Source organism: Fusarium phalaenopsidis (genome assembly GCF_050370095.1).
Source record: "Fusarium phalaenopsidis strain FUZ10S chromosome Unknown contig_32302, whole genome shotgun sequence".
Taxonomy (NCBI): domain Eukaryota; kingdom Fungi; phylum Ascomycota; class Sordariomycetes; order Hypocreales; family Nectriaceae; genus Fusarium; species Fusarium phalaenopsidis.
This window is the reverse complement of record NW_028145405.1, coordinates 2,423,325-2,447,005: the sequence shown is the minus strand read 5'-3', so window position 1 is coordinate 2,447,005 and position 23,681 is coordinate 2,423,325. Positions and strand designations below refer to the sequence as shown.

The following is a 23,681-nucleotide window of genomic DNA, read 5'->3' as shown; positions in this document are numbered from 1 at the left end:
CGGCTTGACTGTAGCTGCAGCGATTGGAGAGTCTGGGGACTGGATGCGTTGAGCCTCTCACTTTGAGTCTCGATACCAAGTTCGCTGAACCCAACTTGACAGGCCGCCCTCCCCGGGCCAGATATCTGACGGGAGCTCCCTCAAGTCGCCATCGGATACTAGAAGTCCTCCTTGAGACACGGGCCGAAGGTGTGTGCGCGATCATGGCGCATCGATACGTGACTGTTCGCAGGAGATAGTGGCAAGCAAGCCGTCATCTGCCCGTGTGTACAGTAGGGACTGTAGCTAAAGCTTCGGGTAGTGCCTGTGCGCCCGGGACGCTGGGACGGCCGGGTTGAATGAGGCAAAGGCGAGCTTGACATGACGAACCAGCAAATGATGGCCATCCCATCATCCTCTTGGCTGCATGAACGCGGCTGCTTGTCTAGCACGAGGCGAGGTGCGAAGTCCCTGATTTCATGGACTCGACGTTGTGACTGGTATCTTCCGACACGAGGTCAAAGCTGGAAGCTCCATCAAAAACCGAGGAACAAGACCACGGTATTCCGGTATGCCCAGATCAGTTTGATCAAAGTTTTCAAACTCCAGGTGAGTGCTGAAAATGACAGCTCTCTCGCAGTTTGAGTGGGGGCCTTAAGAACCGGCGCCTGTTGCAAGACGCGCCGCTGAATTTCGCATCCTGGCTCAATCCACTTGGCCTTTGGCACAAACATCAGAGGCCAGATATCTCTCCCGAGGCCCTGCATCACGGGTTTTCCAGCGTGGTTGAATTCTGAACATTGGTGACTTCTCACTGCCTCACTGTGGTGGAGCTGCTGAGCCAAGGGCATCCGCCGTCATTAACAGCAATGTCTCGCCAGCAGCGCCTCTTGTTTGAGAGAGGTGAGCGACAGCAAACAAGGACCGAGAAGTCAGTCGTCCAGGGTCGCCATGGGCCTAGGCAAGGCCCCAGAGCCGCACCCGGCGCCGCCAAAAGCAGACACTAGGGAATCAAGAAGGGAAAGGAACCAACCCATGGGTACAGAGCCCTGGAAAGTTCGTCGTAGCACGCGTCGGGATTGCTTTTTCCCTAGACACGACAGCCATAGTCATTCAAACAATCTCGGAGGGTTCGAGAGCAATCGAAGACATGGGAAACGAACGGCCTGGCATTTGAGTTGCGGCCCCAGTTGATGTTTGGGGCCAAAGGATCGCCGTCTCCTTAAAGGATGGCTTATTGAGAGGCTGTGAGTAATAATGGCAGCCGAATAGGTTGTCAATGAAAGTTAGATTCTGATGGCCAAGTTAACACGCTGCCTTCTTGAATCGGAATGCTTGGAAGGTTGCAACCTGAACAACAGGCATGCGAGTGACGGTTGGTCGCGAATGAATCGAATCATGGCACAGCCGGGGCTAACAGGACGACCTGCTAACGGGTGTTCCGAAGGCCAGCCCATCCCGAACGCCCACTCCAGCAACCACAGCCACGAGCCGAGATGGTGTAACGAATGCAAAAAGCAAGCCATCCGCCGGTAGCTAGGGGGGGAATCGTGGGGAGAAAACAAGCCACGGGCTGGCCGCTTCGGGGAGGGGCCAGCGAGCCGTACTCCCTGCATCTAAGGGGACGATAGTTGGGTAGCTAGCTGGGCGCCGCCTGTGATATCAGATCCCCATCCGGAGTAGTAAGATCCGAGAAGTGATGCATTTACATGACAAGGGCCCGATCAACGAGATGGATGGCTCGATGGGTGGTCGCCTTGTTCACTGCGCACATGATTAACTTTGTAGAGGGAGGAAAAGAGAGGGAACAAGGGTCAAGAAGGAACCAGGGTTAGAGGGAAACAAAGACGAGCATCAGCGGGCAAACCGTGTCTTGACTTGACAAGAGCTGACTTTCTAACGCGCCGCACATCCCTCCTCTCATCTCCTCCCCCAAAGAGGAGACAGAATACTTGTCGGCTGTTGTTCTGTTTACTCGATTGCGAGCAAGGTTCCATCAGCTTCCTCACCTGGCCACTGACACAGAGATGCATGTAAAGCCCGGGAGCCATTTAGGTAGGTAGCTGGCGTGAGAGTATCCGGCATGGCACTGGGACGCTTGCATGTCTCTTGCGCATGTCTCGCTGTTGCTGTCTCTCTTTCTCCCCAGAAGCAAAAGAAAGAAAGACATCCAAATCAATGTACCCAGCTGTGACGCATCGTGGGGATCCAGGGTTGGCTAGACTCGCCAGGGTGCCGTGGAGGGTACTGGGGGTGTTAGCGTTTCCAGGGAGGAGGTGATCAAGGGAGTGAGCCCTCCAGCTTCATCCATTGAGAGAAGTGGAGGGAGTGAGGGCATTAGCTCTGGGCGTGCTAAACCCGTGCCAAGTGGGGACTTACTAGGGCGCCGTTATCCCTGCTCCCGCAGCAAGCCACTGATCCTCCTCCAACGTCTCGGCGCTGGGAGGTGGGCATTCCTTGCTGGACGATGCTTAAAGTCTCCCTTGAGCCCCAGCATGTTTGAAGGTAATGAATGATGAAAAGAAAGAGAAGGATTCTGGCCTGTAGAGCATACATTGTTTCTTCTCGCTCCTTCCGAATTTTCAGCTTTTCACTTGCTTGACATCGGCAGTTGCATTGGCACTTGCCTGGCAGTGACAGAACGCCTCCCGATCTGAGCAGCTCCTGCCCCGTGCAACCACACACCAATCTTCCTTCCCTTCCATTACTCGCCTTCATTGTGCCTGCCGTGCAACCAACCCTCACTTCTCCTCCTCCATTCCTCTGCTTGCACACCTCGCACACATACACCTCACTCCATTTCTCACTTTCAACTTAGCATCTGGACCTCGATATCGGTTGCAAAGCGGACTGGAAGCACGACTTCGCACACAGCAGTGGGCATAGGGCTCAGGGCATTTACACCACACGGCAGCTTCAAAGCGAAAGAGGCAAGCGCAGAGCAACACAACACAACACAACAACGACATATCCGCGAGATACTGCCCAAAGGAGCAGACCTAGTCATATTCGAAGGGCGCCCCTCGAGGCCACCCGTTGTCGTATCGTGCAACGAACAGCTCCTCAACAGCTCGTCAGGAGTCAGTCGCATCCCTCCTCGACGCCATCGTGGTGATGAACTGCTCTATCTGGTACCCTTCTCTCGCTGCTGTTTGATACAGCCACTCCCGGACTCTGAGATATCTGGCGCGATTTCGTTTGAATTCCAGTCTCGATCATTCTGCCCTGATCTCACCAAACACCAAATTTCCACAGCGAGTGGCTCTGATTCACTTCAAACGTGGCATTCACTTACATCTCACCTTGAACCTCTTTCTCCCACCGCTCACGACACTCTATCGCCTCTCACTGGTACGTCGCAATGCAAAGCCTTTTCTTCGTGCACCTCCAAGCACGAGGCCAGCCCTCGGCTCACATTCACCTCGCTAACACCATCTCACCCAGGCACTCTGCGCAACCTCGTCTTTCTCGTTCATTGAACACAGCGCAATATGGCCAACGGCTTCGACCGCCTTGAGCGGTTCTTCGCCAAGAAGAAGACGCCAGCTGCTTCAGCTGATCAAGTTGAGCCTATGGCTCAAGCTGTTGCCTCTCCCACTATACCTCAGTTCCCCTCACCTTCCTTTATCCGCCCCAAGACGAGTAGAATGGCAGCTCGTGAGGAAGTGAGAAAGCAGCCAGCCAGCAGAGTCCCTTCTTTCCCGACCCCCATCTCCCCTCAGCGGATGGACTTCAGCAACGCGCAGAGTCCGACACGATCCTCAAACTCATCCCAGGCTCAATACTCCCCTCTCAAAACTACATTCATGCCCACGGAAACGGATTCCTTTCTGGATGGCTTCGATGTCTACCAGTTCCCCCGTCCTCCTACCCATAGCGGGGAAACATCTACTATCTCTACCTGTGAGCCCAAGTCATCTATTGAGGCACCCAGCGAGCGTAGCTTTCGGCCCCGATCTTTGAACAAACGCGATGAAGGTGTCTCCAGACTCGACACCCCTCCCTCATCAGACCTCGATGATGATGACATCCGTGGTCCTCGACATTTCCTTAATAAGGAGCTTCCAGCGCTCCCGCAAAGGAAACCTCCCACCCCGGACACTTCTCCAGAGCTTCGCCCAATTCCAGACTCACAGCTGAAAGGGTCCAAGTCGATTGATTTTCTCAACAAGGCCGTCTACAAGGACATTCGTCGCCAGCTGGCTGAATCTCTGGATCAGCAATCGCTTCGAAGAAGCGTCAGTCAGTCGAGCCTGGCACCTTCAACCAGCAGACTCTCCCTTAGCAGCTCCACATTGCGAGAGCCTGACTTTCATGAGTTTCTGAACTTGAGTGACGATGACATTGCCGAGTCGGGCCCTGAGAGCCTCGAAGACCTAGATGATAGTCCAACTTCCTCGACGGCCCCTTCTACCATCGATTCTCCTCGTCAATCTCTTCTCACCCTAACACCTCCTTACGCCAGCACGCCTGCCACAGCTGCCGCGTTTGAAGCCGCGAGGATCGCCAACCGCTACAACTTTGATTTCGTCTATGTTGTCAACCTCTGGCCTGGCCACGCTCGATCTCGAACCTCTGACTCGGATCGTGATGCGACTCCCTTTAACCCTTTGTCGTCGGGTAAGCAACCAAAAACCATGGCTGGCCGGCTTCTCGCAGCTTATGGTTTGGAGAACGTCAAGTCCCCGTTCCAAATTTGCCCTTCCGCACATGGCAAGATCCTGCGCACTCCAGGCTGGACAGAGTACCGACCTACAGAGATTCGGGACGATGAATTCGCCCGCGGGTATGCCTGCGCCTTTTACACGGGCGAGTACTCACGAGCGGAATCTGATATCTCTCGACACTCAGCCTCTTCGGCGCAGTCCACGAAGACAGACCGTGGCATCGTCTTCGCCGCGTATCGCACACCCCGGGTTGATGGAAGCATGGCCGGCCTCAGTTCTAGCCCTGCTGAGCTCGCGAGCATCCACAAGGATGCCGAAGCACTCGTGGAGATGCTTATTGATACCCACGTCGCGAACCGACTTCGCCAGCCTCAACACAAGTCTCACCACTCGGAAGAGACGGGGCCAATGCCGAAGCAGAGGCTGGGAGTTCTCTAAGACTGAAAATGAATCACGACAGGTTCAACTATTCTGAACCATGTTTACACGACTATTTCTTTTGTTTCTTATTCAGGCGGGTCTTAACTGAGCCCAATATTACTCGTCAACGGCTGTTTCTCTTCATCGTTTATACGCAAGATACCTCAAGGGCGGTCTACTGCCAGTTTTCAATCTAATGATTCACAACAGCCATGGAGGGGCGTCACGGATTGTTTTTGACCCGGCTATTTATGGATGCCGGATGGGAGGGGCGGATGGTATGAGAAAAGTGCAATAGGGCACTACGACGGATATGTTTATGTACCTACCTCAAGGGAGGATCAGCGGCATTGTGTGATTTATCAGCCATCAAGTGGCAATGCATGGATGAACAAATGTGGATGCTCAATGCATCATGGCCCAGGGAATAGCCCTTTGTGCCTAACTGAATTGATGATGTCTTTCAGACAGTTATTACGTTGTCCAGTCTCTTATGTGGTCAGTCTAATCATAGTGGTTACCAGATCAACATGCGAATCATGTCTTAAACACGACAATATCCGAAGTTCTCACCAAGATCAGCATGTCTTGACTCATATGCGGGTTTAAGGTACAGATGAATGATTGTGGGTAAATGACATATGAAATAAAACAGATGATCCGAGTTTAGAAGGCCTATTTCAGTCCCAGCAATCTCCAGAAACGGCCCTTTTCAACACCGTCCTCTTCCTGGACGTTGTTCTCCCTCACAACACTCAGAAACACGCGCTCGAGCGTGGCTCCGCCAATAGAATAATACTCAACACCGACCTCGTCCTTGGAACGCTCTAGTAACTCAATAACCCGGGCAACGGGACTTGCGCCGGGGATAGTGAAGCGAACTTGACCGCCGAGCATGTCTCGTTCGAGCTGGGCGCCAGGCAGCGCGGCCAAGACCCAGCTCCGTACTCGCTCCATCTCTTCTACGGCCGATGTTGGTGCCGTCTTCAGGAGGAGACTCACGTAGTAGACGTTGCTGTAGCGCTTCCTCAAAGCCTGAGTGGTGCCGACGGCGAGGAGGCGCCTAGAGATGATGGCGGTGCGGGTGGCCAGAGTATCAGCTTCTTCCATGCTGTGCGTCTGTGAAGGTGTTAGCAAGGTGGGCTTATATAAGATGCAAGAGTGGTACATACAGTGAGGAGCAAGGATTGGTTAGGAGTAATCTCTTGGATAATCTTCCAAAAGGCTCGTTTGGCAACGGCGTCCATTGCAGACGTGGGCTCATCAAGGACCAGAACGGGAGGCTTGCCCATCAATGCGATAGCAAGGCTGAGCTTTCTCTTGTTTCCTCCCGAGAGCTTCGAGGCAAGTGTGTGGGCGTGGGGGGTCAGGTTGAGCCGCTTCATGACGTGGTTGACGTTGCCCCTGACATCCCTGATGCCCTTGATACGGGCGTAAAAGGAGAGGTGGTCTTGAGCGCTCATGAGATCGAGAGCATCATACTGCGGGCATACTGTGATACTGATTAGCTTTGGCCTGATCAAGAGTGATTGCTGTGCTTGCTCATACCTCCAAGATACTTCTGCGCAGAACGAGTCCTTGCGTCTTCGCCACGAAGCAGGACCTTTCCAGCATCCGCAGAAAGCTCAGACTGGATCAGATTGACGAGAGTCGACTTGCCAGCGCCATTAGGTCCAATCAATGCCATGACGTCGCTCTGGGGCAGGCCGAAGCTGACATCGTCGACGGCCTTGTTGGAGCCGAAAGTCTTGCTTAAGTGAAGAGCTCGAAGAAGATCTGAATCGGAATCTTCCACTCGGAGCGCCTCGGCCTTGACTTCATCGCTTACCGCAGAACGAGCGTCCTTCTCTGCGTCAAAGGGTGAGGTGGATCGACCCCCTTTCCGACGGAACAGAGCAATGTCGCCTTCGATCCAGATAATGACGAGAAGCAAGACGATGATCTGAAGGACAAGATAGAGGATTGGTCCTCCATAGCCGTAGATCGATGCTGGAGGCGTAGGTTCACCGTCTTTGCAGCCTACCTCGAGAACGTTGAGACCAATGAGCATCGCCCTGAAGACGTTGCCAATGGGCAAGATGAGATACACGCCAAATGCGATACCAAGTGTTAACTTATCCATCTGTGCTGCATCAGAGTATCCAGAACCAACCTGCTGTCATCAGTATATGTATGAGCATCTACCATCTAGGAGACTTACAGCAAAGGAAATAGCAGCAATGCCATACATCAGCACGCTCACTCCAGCCATGGCCAGAAAAGATTTGAGCGGTCCAGAGACGAAATGAGAAATGACATAGCCCAGAAGAATCGCCGCAAGACCATACAGCGCCAGGATGGGCAGCATTACCCAAATTGGCCCGTTCCAGGTCAACTGGGTGCTTATAGTAGCTGTGACGCCCGCAGATATCGCCAGAACAAAGATAAAGTCAAACATGCCGTATGCCACCCAGAGAGGGCCTCGTCGGACTCCATTGGCGTATTCCAGAGCTCGAACCTTGCGAGCCTTTTCGATGGCTGGGTATAGGACAAAGGCGGCAGGGTAGATGGTCTGAAGCAAGGTGAAGAAGACGACATAGACAACACCAATGTTGTTGGCAGACTGTACCTTGGTTAGCAACTGTTTATCCGAGAATAACGATAGCAAACTTACACGGCGAGTCTCAGCAAAGCCTTGTTGAGAAGCGATAATCTCTACGTTGGACGTCATCTGACTCCACAGGTTCATCAACATCGGAGCGCTGGGATTTCCAAAGGTGTTCAGCCGGTAAGCGAGCACAGGAGATTCATCGCCAGATCCCATATACAAGCCACCTGGTCCGGCATCTCTATGCTCAGCGATGTAGTCGATGAACACTTTTCGGTCCTTGAGGAGAACCGGGAATCCTTCGTAAAGATCAGGGTTCACCTGCTCAACCTCGTAGAACCCCTCCTTGACAATATTGTACAATGTCTTATTGGCAGAAGGAGGAGCCAAAGCGAGAGTGTCACAGCCATAGTCGACGCAGGTCTGTGTCCAAGAGAGAGTAGGTGCTTGAGGAGGGTTGAGCTCCGGCTTGATCGTGGCGCAAGAGGGCTGCTTGTACTCTATGAGGAGATTCTTGAACTGAGGCGTGATGATGAGAGGAAGGGCCAAGACATAGAGATATGGCCACCAGAACCTTCTGAGAACAGTGAATCGTTTCCGGAACAAGATCCTGACCTGAGCCCAGAAGCTGGTGACCTCTCCAGGAGTCATCTCGAACCCGGACTCAGAAGCTGCGACGCGGCTCTTGGTGAGTTCAAGTTCTGGCTCGTCTGCCACGCGAAGGAAGACATCTTCAACCTGAGGACCAGAAATAGAGACATCCGTGATTCCCCTCGAGTCCAAGAAGGAGCAGAGCTCAGCAGCAGAACGAGAATCAGGGGTTGTGTAGATGATGTGGTCTTGATGCATTGTCGTGGGATACTGAAGGTCGAGTCTAAGGGCAGAAGCAGGCGCGAGAACCCTATATCCACCGCCATGAAGATTCTTCAGCTCTGCGGCAGCTCCCTGGCATCTCACTTTGCCCTTGGACAGAATGACAATGTGGTCAGCAAGGACATCCACCTCGTCGAGGAAATGCGTCGTGAAGATGATACTCCGCTTAGACCGTTGCTGAAGCAGAATCTCCCAGATGACTCGGCGCGATAGAGGATCCAAGCCAGATGTACACTCGTCGATAAGGCACACAGAAGAGTCACCAACAAACATGCAGGCAAGTTGAAGCTTGCGCTTCTGGCCTCCACTGAGGGTTCCAGCCAAGCTATTGCGCTTGAGATCCAAATCGCAGGCCTTGATGAGCTCGTCCAGTTCCGTTGATGACTCGCGTCCTGCCTTGATCTGGTTCCATAGTCGCACATGCTCCGCGACAGTGAGTTCTTCCCAGAGAGTGTTCCGCTGGGGGCAGAGACCAATCTGCGAAGGGAGGGCATCCAGTCGAACAGATCCATCCGTCGGTGTGATGAAGCCAGACATCATATGCAAAGTAGTCGTCTTTCCAGATCCGTTCGGCCCAACAAGACATAGAATCTGGCCCCGATGCCCCTGAATACTGACTCCGTCAACAGCAGTAACAGGACGTCGCTTTCCACAGCAGAACATTCGCTCCAGAAAGTTGGGGACGAACCGCTTCTTGAGGTCAAAGGTTGCAGCGACAACCCCCTCCACAGCTGCGGCGTTCCTAGCAAATGTCCTCTTGCGGAAGTCAATGCCATGCATGAAATGTTCAACCAGTATAGCTCCGATGGGGTACACTATGATGTGTATGGCGAGGAAGCCAAGCATCATCTGCTGTGTGACGTTGTAGGACTCAGAGTTGATTCCAGCATCCTCAGGGGGGATCTTATCAAGTACGGCACTTGTACTGTTGAGTTCCCAGAGGCACATCTGCTGCGTAAAGAAGACATGGTTCGAGCTGGGGAAGAACAGTGACAGGAGGAGAGCTCCAATGAACTGCGGCTTGGGGTGGAGCTGGAAGCTGTATATCTGAGCTGCGACTGAGAGGAGGAGAAAGGCACCCATGACATAGATAGCTGAGACTCGGGACTTGGTGAAGAAGGCTGCAGCAAAGACGGTAGAACTGTTCACGGCCAAGCCAAGAAGAATCTGCCAGCCAATGATCATACCGAGGCTTGAGGTCGGGAACATAAGGTGTCCATACAGAGCACCAAAGGCGATGAAACATGGAAGACACAGCAAGTCAAAGACGATCAGCCAGCTGAGTATGCGAGCAGCAACTGCGCTGCCTCCACCCATAGCATCAACCAACTGCGACATGCCAGACTCTCGCTCTGCAGTGATGAGACCAGTGAAGCGGTATATGATGAAGAAGTAGCAGGCAAAGAGGGCAAAGACGTAGACCTGGCCGATGAGCTGTACCGAACTCTGACGGTGCAGGAGATCCTGCGATTCCTGTGTCTCGGCCGTGAACATGAACACCTCTGGAACGGTGGTCGAGTTGGTGATGGCATTGTTGATGGCGAGCTGCAGCGGGAGGTAGAGATTCTCCTGATCGCTCTTGTGCCCCTTGGCGTTGAAGTGTGTATCGTCTCGAGCCGGGTCCGCGCGAATCACATACTGCCAGGTATGGTGGTCGCTCTGGCTATCCTTGACGGTGATGTTGGTCAGGGGCGAGTCGATAAAGGTGACGGCAGCGTGGCAGTCGCTCACTCCGCGCAGGTTGGCGAGGCACACGGTCGTCAGGTAGGACTCGTCGTCGAGGAACAGCAGCTTATCCTTGTCGATGCCCTTGGTGAAGGTGTTGACAACATGGTCCACGTCTGGACCGAGCCGCGGCGGCTTCACGACGACGAGTTTGCCGTGGATAGTTTCAGGGAGGGTCTTGACGAGGGCAGGAGAGGCGATACCGAACACATTCGAGGACGAGAGAAACGAGGGGATGGAACAGAGAACGGCGAGAATAGCGAGAGGGATTCCGTAGACGGAGAGGAGGAAACCGATGGGGTGTCTAACAACTGAAACGAGAAGATTCTTGTAAATGAGAGCACGAAGTTGACGAGCAAAGGCTCGCAGGTCAAAAAAGACCATGATGAGTTACAAGAGACAGAAGAAGGGTGTCTCTTGGCAAAGTAGTGAAGTAACGAGTGAAGTTGCTGGATATGTTTCGATGGATAGAAGAAAGGCCAAGACATGCATCAGAAGATATATGCCAGTGTCCTCGGCGAGTAATTATCGTTGATCAAACAAACACGAACAACATGATCCCTGCAACCGGTCAAAGAGTGGGAGCATGTGTTGTAGCGAGAGTACGCGCAACACCAACACTATAGGCACGTTGTCTGAAACGTCCCAGTGGTCGAAACAAACTTGGATCGTCATTCTCATCATCTATTCAACGCCATGGATGCGGTTCGGCCCCATGGCCCCAGCGCCGTAGGTGTCAATCCCTCGTGTCCAGCAACTCAGCCTTCTTGTTAGCGGGGAGATCAAGCTAAACAGGCGAGTTTACTCAGCCCAAATCGCGTTTCAAAGTGCTCAGCCTTCCAGTCGACAAGGATGCCAATACGACCGACGCTCCTTTTAGCTTGGAGCGGCCGACTCTATTTCGGCCCACCCAACGCCCAGACAGTGCCGAATGCCGACCCTCCATTCACGTCGTCTCATATGCGAGCGGCCGCCTCGTGTCGAGATGTCTCTATATAGGTTAGCACCCATCTTGATCATCCTCAGTCATGCAGGCTCAAATTGCCGTTGGCAGACCTGAGGCCCCGTCCACGCCAGACAGGGCGCCACCACGAGGAACACGAGTGGCACGTAAAATAACATACCTACGGGGTCACGTCATGTGAGCTTCTAGAAGTTCGAGACCTTGGCAGTGTGGTCCCAATATATATGGAGATGCCTTTAATCGAAGGGAATTCTCCGCAAGGCTTGGCCTGCGCCTCTCTTCTTCATCTCCTGAGCGGCCGCGAGACTGCTTGGAACCTTGATACCACAGCAGTCGCCCCAACCCGTTCCATCGTGTGCCAGGCCAGTGTGACTGTGACCAGAATGATCATGCTCGGCATCCTCCTCTTCAAAGCCAGCCGCGTCTTCCTCGCTCATGCCGTCGGCCGCTGGTACCAGTGACCCAAAGAGGAAATGCTGCATCACGGGCAGCTTGCCTAGTACCTCGGCGACAAACATGCGACGCATTCCTCCGTCGATCTTTGTCCACGACTTTGCCGACGAGATGTCGTCAAGCATGGGGCTGTGCCACCGCAGGCCCTTGACAGTCTTTGTGCTGTTGACAAAGCTGACCTGGCCGAGGTACATGTATTCCTCGCCAAACTCCTCCAAGGTGAGATCCTGGTGGATGGCGCGTGGGGTGATGTATGGGTGGTGCAGCAGTTGTGACGCACCAAACAGAAATGGGAGGAACTGATAATCGTCGAGTCCCCAGACTCCATGAGATCCCGCCGGTTCCAAGTAGTAGGTCATCTGAACAATACGCATCACAGCGAGATAGCGTACAAAGACACGCAGGACCAGTGGCTTGAAGTCGGATTTCTGCAACACCCCGAGCTGGTAAAGACAAAGGAGCCATATCATAAAGTTGAGCTCGTGTCCAGAGCCATAGTCGATACGGTTTCCGTTGCCGAAAGACTGGCAGAAATAAGTCGAGAGCTCGGTGATGGCGTCGTCGTTGTCTAGGCCAAGCTGTCGGTGCCAGGCCGGGCTGTTCTTCTCCGCAAGGTCGAGGAATCCACGGAACGCCTTGTTTCCGAAACGTGAGCCGCCTTGCTCGTTTGGGGGTGACTTGGCTACCAGCTGCTCTGCCTCGTCAAGGATGCTCAAAATGGTCTTGATAGGGCTGCTAAGATCGCTGTCGCGGACGGACGAATTGGGGACGTCGACCACAGACTCTGCAAGACCAAAGACCCATCCCGTGATGAGCTTGTATGTCGGCGAGGACAAGAAAATGTCATGATCTTTCCTTGACAAAATCCTGCGTGATGGCGTCTTGTAGGTCCAGCTGGACGTGTCGGGAGGTGCGGGAAGGGCCGGCGTCTCGGGGATGGGAGTTGGATTCCCTGGCATTTGACGTCGCCTTCGAGGTTCGAGTTTGGGTAGCCGGTCTTTGAGGTTTGGAATCGAGGGTGCCGCACCTTGAGCAGGCGCAGTCTGAGAAGGAGCTTGCGAAGTCATGGCGTAGACGTTTTCCAGATTGATAGGATGGATGTAAAGATAAAGGTTGGAGGCTTGCAGCTTCGCGAGAGGGAGGCTGTATGTCATCAACAGCCACCATTGAACCCCACTAGAAGGTGGCGAAGAAAAAAAGCCAGACACAAGAACATGTGACTTGAGGACCGAAGCTGTGTTAGTGCTCTATCCAGCTCTCCCCACTGTCCAACCTTTTCTGGCACCCTTGCCCACTTCGCACCGCTAACTGCAGCGCGGGGAGTAACTAACGTTAGGTACCTGGGGCTCATCCAGACAAGGTTCTTGAGAGCCTCAGGAAATTTTCCCGACTCGGTTCTTACTAGGTACCATATCAACACCAACCACAATGGCCCCCTCTGCTGAACCAACTGCAGAGCTATCTCATTTGCCCAAGGCCGATGGCTCTGCGACCTTTTCTTATGGAGGATACGCCATAGTGGCCGCTATCAACGGCCCCGTCGAAGCTCAGCGGCGAGACGAGAATGCCTTTGAGGCTCTCGTGGATGTCATTGTCCGACCCGCCGCCGGTGTAGGAGGTAAGATCCCCGACATGTTTCGGCTTCAAGACAACCCGTTCTCATGCGCTTAATCATAGGAACCCGCGAGAGGCAGCTCGAATCAATCTTACAGGCCGCCCTTAGGCAGCTCATCCCTGTGAGAGACTATCCTCGCTGTGTGATTCAGATCACTCTTCAGGTGGCGGAGACTCCAGAGAACGCATATGTCAACACCAAGCTATCTCAAGCGCAGCTGGTAAGAAACAGACTCTAACTTCATGCCGTAATGTGTCAAGTTGCTGACCCTCACCCTAGAACCTCCCAATCATTCCGGCACTTCTTCACTCGGCCATTCTAGCACTCCTAAGCGCCGCCGTCTCCCTCAAGGCTATCGGCGCAGCCACTGTCCTTGCCATTCCAGAGGAGGAGGGCAAGGATATCATTGTTGACCCTACTGCGGTTGAGGTTGACCACGCCAAGTCAGTTCATGCCCTCGGCTTCACTTCACACGATGAACTGCTTCTGGCCGAGAGCGAGGGTTCATTTTCCCCTGACGAGTGGGCCAAAGTACTCCAGCTTGGGCAGCGCATATGCTGCGAGCACCAACAGCCCGGCTTCGATACAACCATGACGGGCAACGATCTGGAGTCGAAGAGCATGACACAATTCATCCGATCCGTCATGGAGGCCAAGGTGGCAGAAGACCTGTACTGGAAGTGACGTGCCGCATCCAGTGCATGATGATCCGCCGGGTTTCTCTAACTCCCACTTACCGCCAAGATGGGCATCAAACCTTGACCGCGCCTAACGAGATATCACTTTTCAAATGTGCATTGATATGGATCTCAGCATCAGGGTGCGGCGAACTGCTAACCGAGCTTTTCTGAGGCCAGCCGCAGATGCTTGGCAGTTTCCGACAATCTGAGATTTGATCCAACCTCCAATGACCAAGCAGCAACCCCAAAGTGCTCGAGAACCGCCAAGAATAAGCGGCTCGAGCCTCGGCACTCCTAGCCGGACTGGTGGCGGACGAAAAATCTATGGTATAGCTCCTCTCTGGTTAAGAACCAGGCGGTGTTTCACCATAGCGTCAAACATCAAAGGGGTAGCCTCGAAACCAACTCCAAGGGCCCCGTCTTGCGAATACCGTTGCGATACCATAGAAAGGAAGAAGGCGAAAGCTACATTGGATTTTTACTCGTTTATCTCGCGATGTGATATAATGTGATGGTTGTTGGGTTGGGTTGGTTGGAGTGATTGTGATGATGTACGTGATAGCAACAAGACCACCAGTGTCTATTTTCAGCTCGTCTAGCGGATTGTGACGAGAACCAACTATTGCAGATAGCAAAAGGGATAGTGTGTCTTCCATGGCAACTGACTCGCTGCAAGTTCTCGAATCGCTTCCATGAAAGCAACCTAGGGGCCACGCAGAGCGCTTATGAGACGGACTGCCACAGCATTAGCGGGCCGTGTTTTCGAGTCTGCCTTAGCCTAGGCACCCTATCGATGTGACATTCACCACATCCCGCCACAGCCTATCAGTTCGGCCATGCGCTTCGACGGGCAAGTGTTGGTTGTCCTTGGCTTTGTGGGTGTTGATCCGCCATGTCACAGCTGCCAAACATCCATGACAGCTGGAGTTGCAGCGGATGGAGGCGAGATGATTTGGAACATGTAATGACTGTTTTGCTCACCGATTTTCGAGGTAAAATCGGCAAAAATAGATAATACCTGTTTAGCATTGCGGTGTTATTGATATCATGAGTAAGATCAGGGCTCAAGCAGTCAGAAATTTCATCACAATCTCCAGCTCAACCATCACCATCAAAGGACCATGGGTGCAACGCATAATGTGCATAATTCACACCTCTCAGCCACCGCAGCCACATGATAGAGTCGCTAAACCGAACGTGGAAATCTGCGACAGCCCCAGACCGTTAGAAACCCATCGCCGATTCGATCCAGGATCCACCCACCGGGAAGGGAGTAACAGGACGACGATGGGATAAGCCCCCTTGGCCCAGAGATTGCAACGTCGTCGATATCTACGTCTCAGCCGGCGCCAGACGAAGGAGACGAGCTGTCACAAGGAGGCAAAAGAAGGGGCTTTGTTTTGGTGTCGGTGTCGGTTCTTGGAAGGGGGTTGGGATCCATCGCTGTATCTCGTCTCTCTGACGCTAAACCCCAGAAAACGGTGAGGGAAGCTGCGACTCAAACACCCAGCGTTCACGACGACTCGAGGCAAGACCACGGAAAATAGAGTATTAAAGACAGCAGGAGCCCCCTTGAGAAACAGTTGTCTTGGTCCACGGCAGCAGGTCTCACCATTACATTCAGCAACCACCTTCTCGGTACCTTTCTTTTACATCTTGTTTTAATCTCCCTCATTCATACATTCGTTCAATTTCCAGGTGACGCAGTGAGAGGCTCTGGAGTCTCCTGCATAGCACACCCACTTTCACTTTTCTTGTCTGCTCTGTTCTGCTTGCTCAGCCGCTCGCTCGCTTACAGATTGATTACTGTCCCTTGACAGGTGGTTGTTGACCGTCAACCCCTTGCACTATCAAATTGTCTGTGGTCTGGGCGATTTCAGTTGGCGCTGCGCGTTGGCATCCGCTTTGTGAACCGAGAAGCCAGCTTCCTTCAAGCCTCTCCTCTCCTGTTCCCATTTGCTCGCGTGCTGCGCTGCCGGACGCCTCACGCCTCATCCCCAGACTTCTTCGCTGGTCGTTGAAGGGTTGCTTGCGCCTTTTCTCATCTTGCATCGCATCCATCTTGCGGCCTGCAGCTGAGACTGGTCGCTGCGTCGTGTTGCATCCTGCACTCTGCAGCCAGGAAGCAGTCCTTGCATTGGATCCTTGGTCCTTGCGCTTCTATCCTGCTTCGGCCGTGGTCCTCGCCTCTTCCTTCCGTGGCCCCGTTAACTGTCGCCTTTGCCGTTGTTGGCGTTGACAACCCCTGCACGCCTCCATATCCAGTCCACAGTTTGCCGCTGTAACGACCAACACTTCTTGAGAGCGACATCACCCGCAACCGAGAAAGGTCAAACCAACAAGGGGAAACCAACATTGCGACCCGGCTTCTTGGTGCTCGGTCCCAATTCCTCGCGTCACCCACGTGCACCTGGTGCTTCTGCGGCTTGAGTTGTCTCATCACAACCACCACCAATCGCGGCGAGTCCCTCCCGCTCGGCTCGGCTCTTGTTGTGTGCGTGCCTTGGACGCCATTGCCATCCCTGGCGCATCTCACTCTGTGTGTGCCCCCCCGCAACCGACGGGGGTTCTGACGAGATTTGACAACGGTCTCTAATTAGTCGTCACGGGGGTCTCGGGAATCAGTTTTCGATTGACGAAGACTCTAAGAGTGGGTGAGTTTTTCTGCCCAATTGGGTGTTACCTGGCAAGCCGCATCGCTCCGAGTCGAGAGGCATTTGCATGGCGGCTATTAATACAATCTGAGCGACCAACAAGCTAACGGGAATGGCCAGGTGATTTGACTCAATCTCCCGTTTACCCTTGTGTTCCGTCTGGGGAATCACAAGGACGCGAGGTGACAAGACGAGATCGAGACAAAACTCGCGCTGCGACGTCATTTGTATCCTCCCTGTCGGGCCGGCCCCTGGTGGGTTTCTACTGCCTGAGCGAGATTGATCGGTTGCGACACACCTACCGGATTACCTACGTGGACGAAGCGCACCTGTGGTACCCGATACGGATACATCGACGGCATTGTTCGCATCTTCCGCTAGACTCCGCTTCTTCTCCGCCCTTTGACCCCCCCGTCGGACTTTGCAGCAGGGAGTTTCTGTTGCTATCGCCGGCTGACAAGGAAGAGAAAGAAAGGGGTGACGAGTTGAAGAAAAGGCTGGGCCAGCAAAGAAAGTGGAAAAGCACGAGACAAAACTGGACGACAGCGAGACACATCGCGTGCTTGCTGCATCAACCCCCCGGTTTGTTTGGTTTTTGATCCTTTTCGGGTCCTTCTTCGCTTCTCTCGACTTCTAACCCACAAAAAGGAAAGACTTGGGCGGCTTCCGTTGATCAAGTCCACCAATTCCTTCGCCCCCCTCCAAGTCTATCCAAGTCTAGTCCACCTCTCCTCCACCAGTACCGGCAAAATGACAGGCGTGCTCTGTGCCGCGTCGCCCACGGCTCTCCACCCACCGCTTGGCAGCCCCCGGGAAGGCGGTTGCTTAACTCCTTCGCCTTCGTCCTGTCCTCTTATCCTTCACAACCACAGCGCATTCGCCGACGACGTCGACAAGGATAAGATAGCACGGGGTACAGCTGAACAAGCGAATGTTGGCACACCGTTACCCTCTCCTTTGTCCTTGTCGTCGCCCGTTCGTGCAGGCCTACCCAGGGACACTATAAAACCTCACTCTCGGTCGCCTTCTGCCGCCGCTGTAGGAGACTGTGGACCCTCAAGTGCTGCATTGTCATCTCCCCAAAAAGACACGGCTCTGTCAAACACAGTTTCACCATTCTCTCCTCCTTCAACTCTACCTCCTTCTTCCCTTGCCTCATTTTCATCCTACGCTTCACTTCAGCCCCAGGCTCATCGGGCCAATCCTGCCCCGAAGGTCATGGCCTCTTCAGTTTCCCGACAACATAAACCCGACGCTCTCTCGCTCGCGCTACCAGCTTCGCTCAACAACATGCTTTCAGCCAGCGAGAAAAAAGCATCCCAATCGCAATCTCCGTCGACCTCGTGTCCTATTTCGGCCCTGTCCAGCGCACCAAACGCTGCAATGAATGCCTCAAATGGCGCCGCATCCTCGCAAAGCCTGACTGATGCGCTCAACGACCTTGCAAAATCCCGTTCCACCCCCACGACCCTTCCTACGCCCACCACTGCTCGGACTTACACTTCCACCACCAGCGCCGATACCACTTCCTCCGATGTAGCTGCGACAATCCTGGCCTCGACACTGCAATCGCCATGCTTTTATCATCAGCGATTTGCAGATGCCGTCGACATCGGCAAGGTTCTGGAGGAGATTAAGAACGATGTCTCCATGTCGCATTCCCGTCTCGTCGCTACTGCGACAGGCGTTCGAGAAGTCTCGAAGCAACTTCAGCGCCGTCCTATCAAGCGTGCCGTCCGCAACATCATGATTGTCACCAAGGCGCGCGACAACCAGCTCGTCTATCTCACTCGCGAGCTCGCCGCCTGGCTCCTGCGAACCCCACGCTACGGCTCCGACCTCGGCGTCAACGTCTATGTCGACGCAAAGCTTCGTGGTTCCCGACGCTTCGATGCTTCTGGCCTGCTCGCCGAGAATCCGCGGTTCCAGCATATGCTCAAGTATTGGACTCCTGATTTGTGTTGGAGCCAGCCCGAAAAGTTCGATCTCGTCCTGACCCTTGGCGGTGATGGCACGGTTCTTTTCACCTCTTGGCTTTTCCAACGAATTGTGCCCCCTGTGCTCTCATTCAGTCTTGGCAGCCTCGGCTTCATGACCACTTTTGAGTTTGAAAAGTACAAGGAGCACCTCAACAGAGTGATGGGTGACGATGGCATGAAGATCAACCTCCGCATGCGCTTCACTTGCACTGTTCACCGTAGCAATCGTGGGCCCGGTGCTCGCGGCGCTGCACAGCCCGAAGAATCTGAGCAATTCGAGGTGCTCAATGAGCTCGTCATCGATCGAGGCCCTTCCCCTTATGTCTCAAACCTCGAGCTGTACGGCGACGACGAGCTTCTCACCGTTGTCCAGGCCGATGGCTGCATCTTCTCCACCCCTACAGGTTCCACTGCGTACTCTCTCTCCGCTGGTGGTGCTTTGGTGCATCCAGATATTCCTGCCATTCTTCTCACACCCATCTGCCCCCATACCCTTTCGTTCCGGCCCATGGTCCTCTCTGATACCATGGCCCTCCGCGTCTCTGTTCCGCGCAACTCTCGAGCAACCGCTTATTGCGCTTTCGACGGCAAGGGTCGTCTTGAGCTTCGCCAGGGTGACCACGTCACCATCACGGCTTCTCAGTACCCGTTCCCCACGGTCACACGTACCGACACAGAGTGGTTCGACAGTGTAAGCCGCACTCTCCGCTGGAATGTGCGTGCTGCGGCACAGAAGCCTTTCGATGCCGACACCGCAGAGAACGACAATGAGGACGACCTTGGTTGGGATATCGATACCGACAGTGCCTGCTATGCGAGCGAAGAGGGCAGCGTCAGCGCAAGTCCTATCCGTCGTCAGATGAGCCTCCTTGGACTCTGAGGAAACACTTGGGCTCTCTGATTGCCGCTAGCTGGCTTGTCGTATTGTTGGAAAGGGCTGGGCCTTGGCAAGGAGTTGCTGGCGTTTTGGTACATTTTTAATACTCTCTTTTGAGCACCCAGACATAGAGGGTGATTGGAAAACCTCAATCTGGCAGGAGGAAAGCCGGGATAACAAGAATAAGAAGGACTGGTTTCTTAGACACTTAGATATCTACTACATACCTAGACAATCAAGATATGGGCCCGAGGCCATATCCAACACCAATTTGGTGTCAACAACTACGTGCCATCAACACCCCAGCTAAGAACGTGCTCCTAGTTATGCTTTTTTTAAGCTTAATAAACTCGGTGATGAACCCCCCTAGCCTCGATCCTCAAGTCTATGGGCCACATTAATTCATTGTGTATCATCGTAGCGTGCATGTGCAGTCAAATATCACCGCTAGCCAATCCAGCACCAGTTGCGCTTCATAAGTTGGTTATCATGTCAATCTTTGCATTCATTTCCATTCGAGAAGCCGAACCTTGGCCATACCAAGTCAAGCATTCTCGGGCGAATGTCGATAATATCTACAGACCAAGCCATCCGAGTAACCCAACCGTACATAGCCCAGAGCCAATTCCCCACCATCATCAAGCCAGGACACTTAACAAAACACCATCCGTACCCGAACCGTTAAACCGAGACAATAGCAGGTCGTGTAAATGCAAACATTTTCGGTCACCCTTTCTGGGATCGTACTCCAACAGCCTCCGACATGATATGAAAGTCATTCAGGGGCGTTCCTCCGTCCATTAAGTCCATGAGGTTCAATATAGCACACATCTCATCGCCAGGCACCCTGGCTCAGAGAGAGCAGTCCGGCCACGCAGTCCATGTCGGGCCTCTTGCTAGGGCTGACTGACCCTCGCATAAATCTATCCACTTCGTCTTCTCGGGGTGCCGGCCGCTTAAGCGTATCCTCGAAAATCTCCATGCCTTCCTTGATGATTGATCGAGGGCGAGCGGGCGCGGTATTGGCACGATTTGCCAAGAGGCTGGGGCTCTTCTGTTCCTGAAGAACTCGGCCGACTCGACGGGGGTTCTGGCTCTTGGGAGGCACAGGCGGCAGAGGTCGTCGATAGGCATCCGATGGGTTACCATCCTCATCCGGGCTCCAGTTCTCCTTGTCCGAGTCCCCTGAAGGTGAAACCAGCATCGAGACCTTCACCTTGCCAAACTCCCTGTCGGCCTTCTCGGTCTCCTCGGGGTCCGTTTCAAGTCGCGCCACGCTCGATCCGCTACGGTTCAGCTTGGCCTTCTTTGCCTGGTGGGATCGGTGAGGCTTCGGCATGGGAGCATTGCGCTTAGCGTTGCTCGGCTGAAGGATCCCGCTCGACGATCGAAGAAGACTGATAGCAGCTATGGCCGATCCATTCGACTCGTGCTCGGCCTGGGCTGTCAGCTCGTCACGGTTCTCAGCATCCGCACAGGACTCCCAAGCATGCACGTCACGAGACCGACCTCGCATAAGCCTTGGAGGCAGGGAGTTGGTAAGAGTTGTGATGGGAGGAAGAGTGATGGCTGGAATTGCGCTGTGGCTGCGTTGCAGGCTTCGTTGCCGCACCTGTGGCAGGCTTGGTGTGGTGGAAGATGGTCGAGGAGGGAGATCACGAGTGGGAGAGCCTTGGTTGGAAACCAGCTCTGCCTTGCCCTCCAGGGAGAGTGATAGGCGGACTTTAGACTGGGACTGGGGTTGGCTCATAGGCTGAGAGCCCTCGGATGTGCACGAAGATGGCGGGAAAGGTTCAAATCTGCACCTGTTAGCTTCTAGTGCCATGCAGGATAGTAAAGATGGCGTACCTGAAGGAGTCATCACCGCCACGGCCGAACGCGGGCGGGGTGGAAAAGGAGCTACCAACGTTGTTCCAACGGTTGGAGAGATATCCGATTTGGGAACTGGACATGGAACTGGACAGGGAACCATCATGGGATTCCTGGGAGAGGGCGGGATCAATGCGGCTTGGGGTGATGTCGGGGAGCCGAGGGGTGCTCTCGTGGCGGTTAGAGATGGGGGTGCTATTCACAAGGTCTGAGTGGGAGCGCGGCATGGAAGGAGTCTGGGTAAGAGTTCGGGGAGAGGCTGAGATGGGATCCGTAACTCGAGAACTGGCGGGGTCGGATGCTGGGAAGGTCTTTTCAGGTTTACTCGGGGTGGTGTTCGTGATTGGGTCGGAGGAGATGACGTGCATGGCCCCATATCGAAGGGCAGCAACTTCTTGAGGCGAGAGAGGGCGAGATTTCCTTCTATCATTTTGTCTTCGGTTCTGGAACCAGATCTAGAATGGATCATGTCAGCTGAGTGTTCTAAAGACCATTGAATGACGCGTGGCACATTAAGGCGAGTGCGGACACGAAATGCAGGCATTGCCATTGGAGCCATCAAGGAGGGACGATCGGAGGGTCCGCCATACCTGAACCTCTTTCTCATTTAATGACACGCGCTGGACGATCTCCAGACGCGCCTGCTTGTCGGGCTTGGGGTTGTTGCTGTACGCCTCTTCGAGAATCATTTTGTCTTTGGCCCTGCATGCAATTGATGCAAAATTAGCTCAGTCCAACGTCGAGAAGGGCGGCCGCAGAAACGGCTGTGGCTTGGCGGGCTTCGTCGACATACGCAGTACGTTTTCGCTTTCCCTTGGGATGCTTCTCAGTCTCTGGTGCAGGCCGGGGTACTGCTGCATCGACCAGAGGGGGGAGGCTCTGGGGCGTGACGACGGGCTCATGGTGGTTGGGAGCCGAAACAGCATGCTTGTCGGGCGTGGCGGCGACGAAGGGGGAGTTTGTGGAAGTGGCCATGATCGCGGGCGGGAAGAGGGAGATGGAAATGGCCTTATTGGAGAGGAATATGCATCCCTAGGAGGGCGGTCAAAGAGGAGGCGAATCGAGATTGATGGATGGAGGATGATGTCGTGGTGAGGTGAGCGAGCGCGAGGCAGAGGCGGGCGGAGAGATGGAAGATGGTTTGAGTAATGAAGAATGGGAGGAAAAATGAAAAGGGAAAGGAAGGGAAAAGAGAGGAATAGAGAGAAGAGGTTGTCGTCAAGTCAAGTCGTGGGTGCGTGCAGCTGGGCTGGAGCGAGGGACGTGTGGGCGTGGGACGTACGTGAGGCGTGGACGTGGAACCGCGGAGAGGAGGAATGTCAAATGGGCATGCTTCAAAACGAGGCGGCCCAGCCCATCCCATCGTCCCTTCCCTTTTTTTCCAAGGCCCTTGTGGCTCCCTGTGGCTCCCCCCCTCCCCTACCCCCTCCCCCTCCAGGAAAAGCGCCTGGGTCCCTCTGTCTTTGGCGCTTCTCTGCTCCGCGTTTTTTCACTAGCCCTGTTTCTGACCAATCCCGCCGCGCGCCTGGCGCTACTGTATCCCAATCGGGCAACCCTGTAAACACGCGTTGCACGTGCCCCCCCTGTCACCTCTTGTATTGATCGCTGCAGCTGTAGTGGGTTGGCCGCTGAAAGTACATACATTGGAAAAAAACAGAACAACAAAGGTGCTCGTCCCAACCTCCCAGCCTTCGACATTTTGTGCTCGGCTCTTTTTTTCACGAGTCGTCTAGTCTTTCCCGCCATTTCAGTTTACTAAACAAGATGTTGACCGTCTTTTTGGAAAGACGCGATCAACGATGTATATATATGCGGGCCTTTGTAACGAAGTAGTGTCGTCCTGTGTGTCGCGCCTCGTATTGTTTTTTCCTCATGTTGTTTGTTGTGCATTTGCTTGTTTTGAGGTAGATACGAGAGGAGCTGACTCGTCCCCATACAGTACATCAAATCATCACAAATATATGTTTTTCAGATGCATCTCCCCCGCAACGACCACAAAAAGACGCGCTTTTCCACCAACAACGCGTGTACACATTGAGACATAACTCTATTTTGCTGATCCATTAAGAGCCCGTATTCATGCTTGTTGTTCACATCCTTCCATCTTTAATCCACTGCTGTGCTGTACATGACATCCCTCCTCATTCTTCTTCTCGTCCGAGGCATTCCCCTCTTTAAGCTGAAAAAGACACGGTGCCAAAGGATCGTTCTACTCGTTGCAGCTGATTATTGCTTGCATCTCAGCCTAGCTCACACGTCTAATCTTGTTGACAGCAATAAAAAAACGACAGCTGCCATGCAGTCCACTCATCTGAGCCTGTTTAAATCACATCCATTCC

General features: G+C 53.8%; 6 protein-coding genes across 6 annotated transcripts; 3 read left to right on the top strand and 3 right to left on the bottom strand.

Annotated features, from left to right (window-relative positions):
- Window positions 1-3,470: 3,470 nt before the first annotated feature.
- Window positions 3,471-5,084, top strand: LRP88_08130 (uncharacterized protein; the record flags this gene model as incomplete). The annotated part of the gene is made up of 1 exon (XM_083244639.1): window positions 3,471-5,084. The coding sequence occupies one exon, from the start codon at window positions 3,471-3,473 to the stop codon at window positions 5,082-5,084; it is 1,614 nt and encodes a 537-aa protein (XP_083099133.1).
- Window positions 5,085-5,741: 657 nt separating this feature from the next.
- LRP88_08129 (uncharacterized protein) lies at window positions 5,742-10,635 on the bottom strand (the record flags this gene model as incomplete). The annotated part of the gene is made up of 7 exons (XM_083244638.1): window positions 5,742-6,185; window positions 6,239-6,558; window positions 6,615-7,218; window positions 7,270-7,617; window positions 7,706-7,714; window positions 7,765-9,626; window positions 9,714-10,635. The coding sequence occupies 7 exons, from the start codon at window positions 10,633-10,635 to the stop codon at window positions 5,742-5,744; spliced, it is 4,509 nt and encodes a 1,502-aa protein (XP_083099132.1).
- An 816-nt stretch (window positions 10,636-11,451) lies between these two features.
- LRP88_08128 (peptidylprolyl isomerase RRD2) lies at window positions 11,452-12,735 on the bottom strand (the record flags this gene model as incomplete). Its single annotated transcript, XM_083244637.1, has 1 exon — window positions 11,452-12,735. One exon carries the CDS (start codon window positions 12,733-12,735, stop codon window positions 11,452-11,454), a length of 1,284 nt encoding a protein of 427 aa, XP_083099131.1.
- Window positions 12,736-13,096: 361 nt separating this feature from the next.
- Window positions 13,097-13,967, top strand: LRP88_08127 (exosome non-catalytic core subunit RRP46; the record flags this gene model as incomplete). Its single annotated transcript, XM_083244636.1, has 3 exons — window positions 13,097-13,286; window positions 13,346-13,503; window positions 13,563-13,967. The coding sequence occupies 3 exons, from the start codon at window positions 13,097-13,099 to the stop codon at window positions 13,965-13,967; spliced, it is 753 nt and encodes a 250-aa protein (XP_083099130.1).
- A 4,033-nt stretch (window positions 13,968-18,000) lies between these two features.
- On the top strand, window positions 18,001-19,476 carry LRP88_08126 (ATP-NAD kinase-like domain-containing protein; the record flags this gene model as incomplete). The annotated part of the gene is made up of 1 exon (XM_083244635.1): window positions 18,001-19,476. The coding sequence occupies one exon, from the start codon at window positions 18,001-18,003 to the stop codon at window positions 19,474-19,476; it is 1,476 nt and encodes a 491-aa protein (XP_083099129.1).
- An 829-nt stretch (window positions 19,477-20,305) lies between these two features.
- Window positions 20,306-22,317, bottom strand: LRP88_08125 (homeobox domain-containing protein; the record flags this gene model as incomplete). Its single annotated transcript, XM_083244634.1, has 4 exons — window positions 20,306-21,285; window positions 21,338-21,797; window positions 21,933-22,044; window positions 22,136-22,317. The coding sequence occupies 4 exons, from the start codon at window positions 22,315-22,317 to the stop codon at window positions 20,306-20,308; spliced, it is 1,734 nt and encodes a 577-aa protein (XP_083099128.1).
- Between the last annotated feature and the right edge of the window lie 1,364 nt (window positions 22,318-23,681).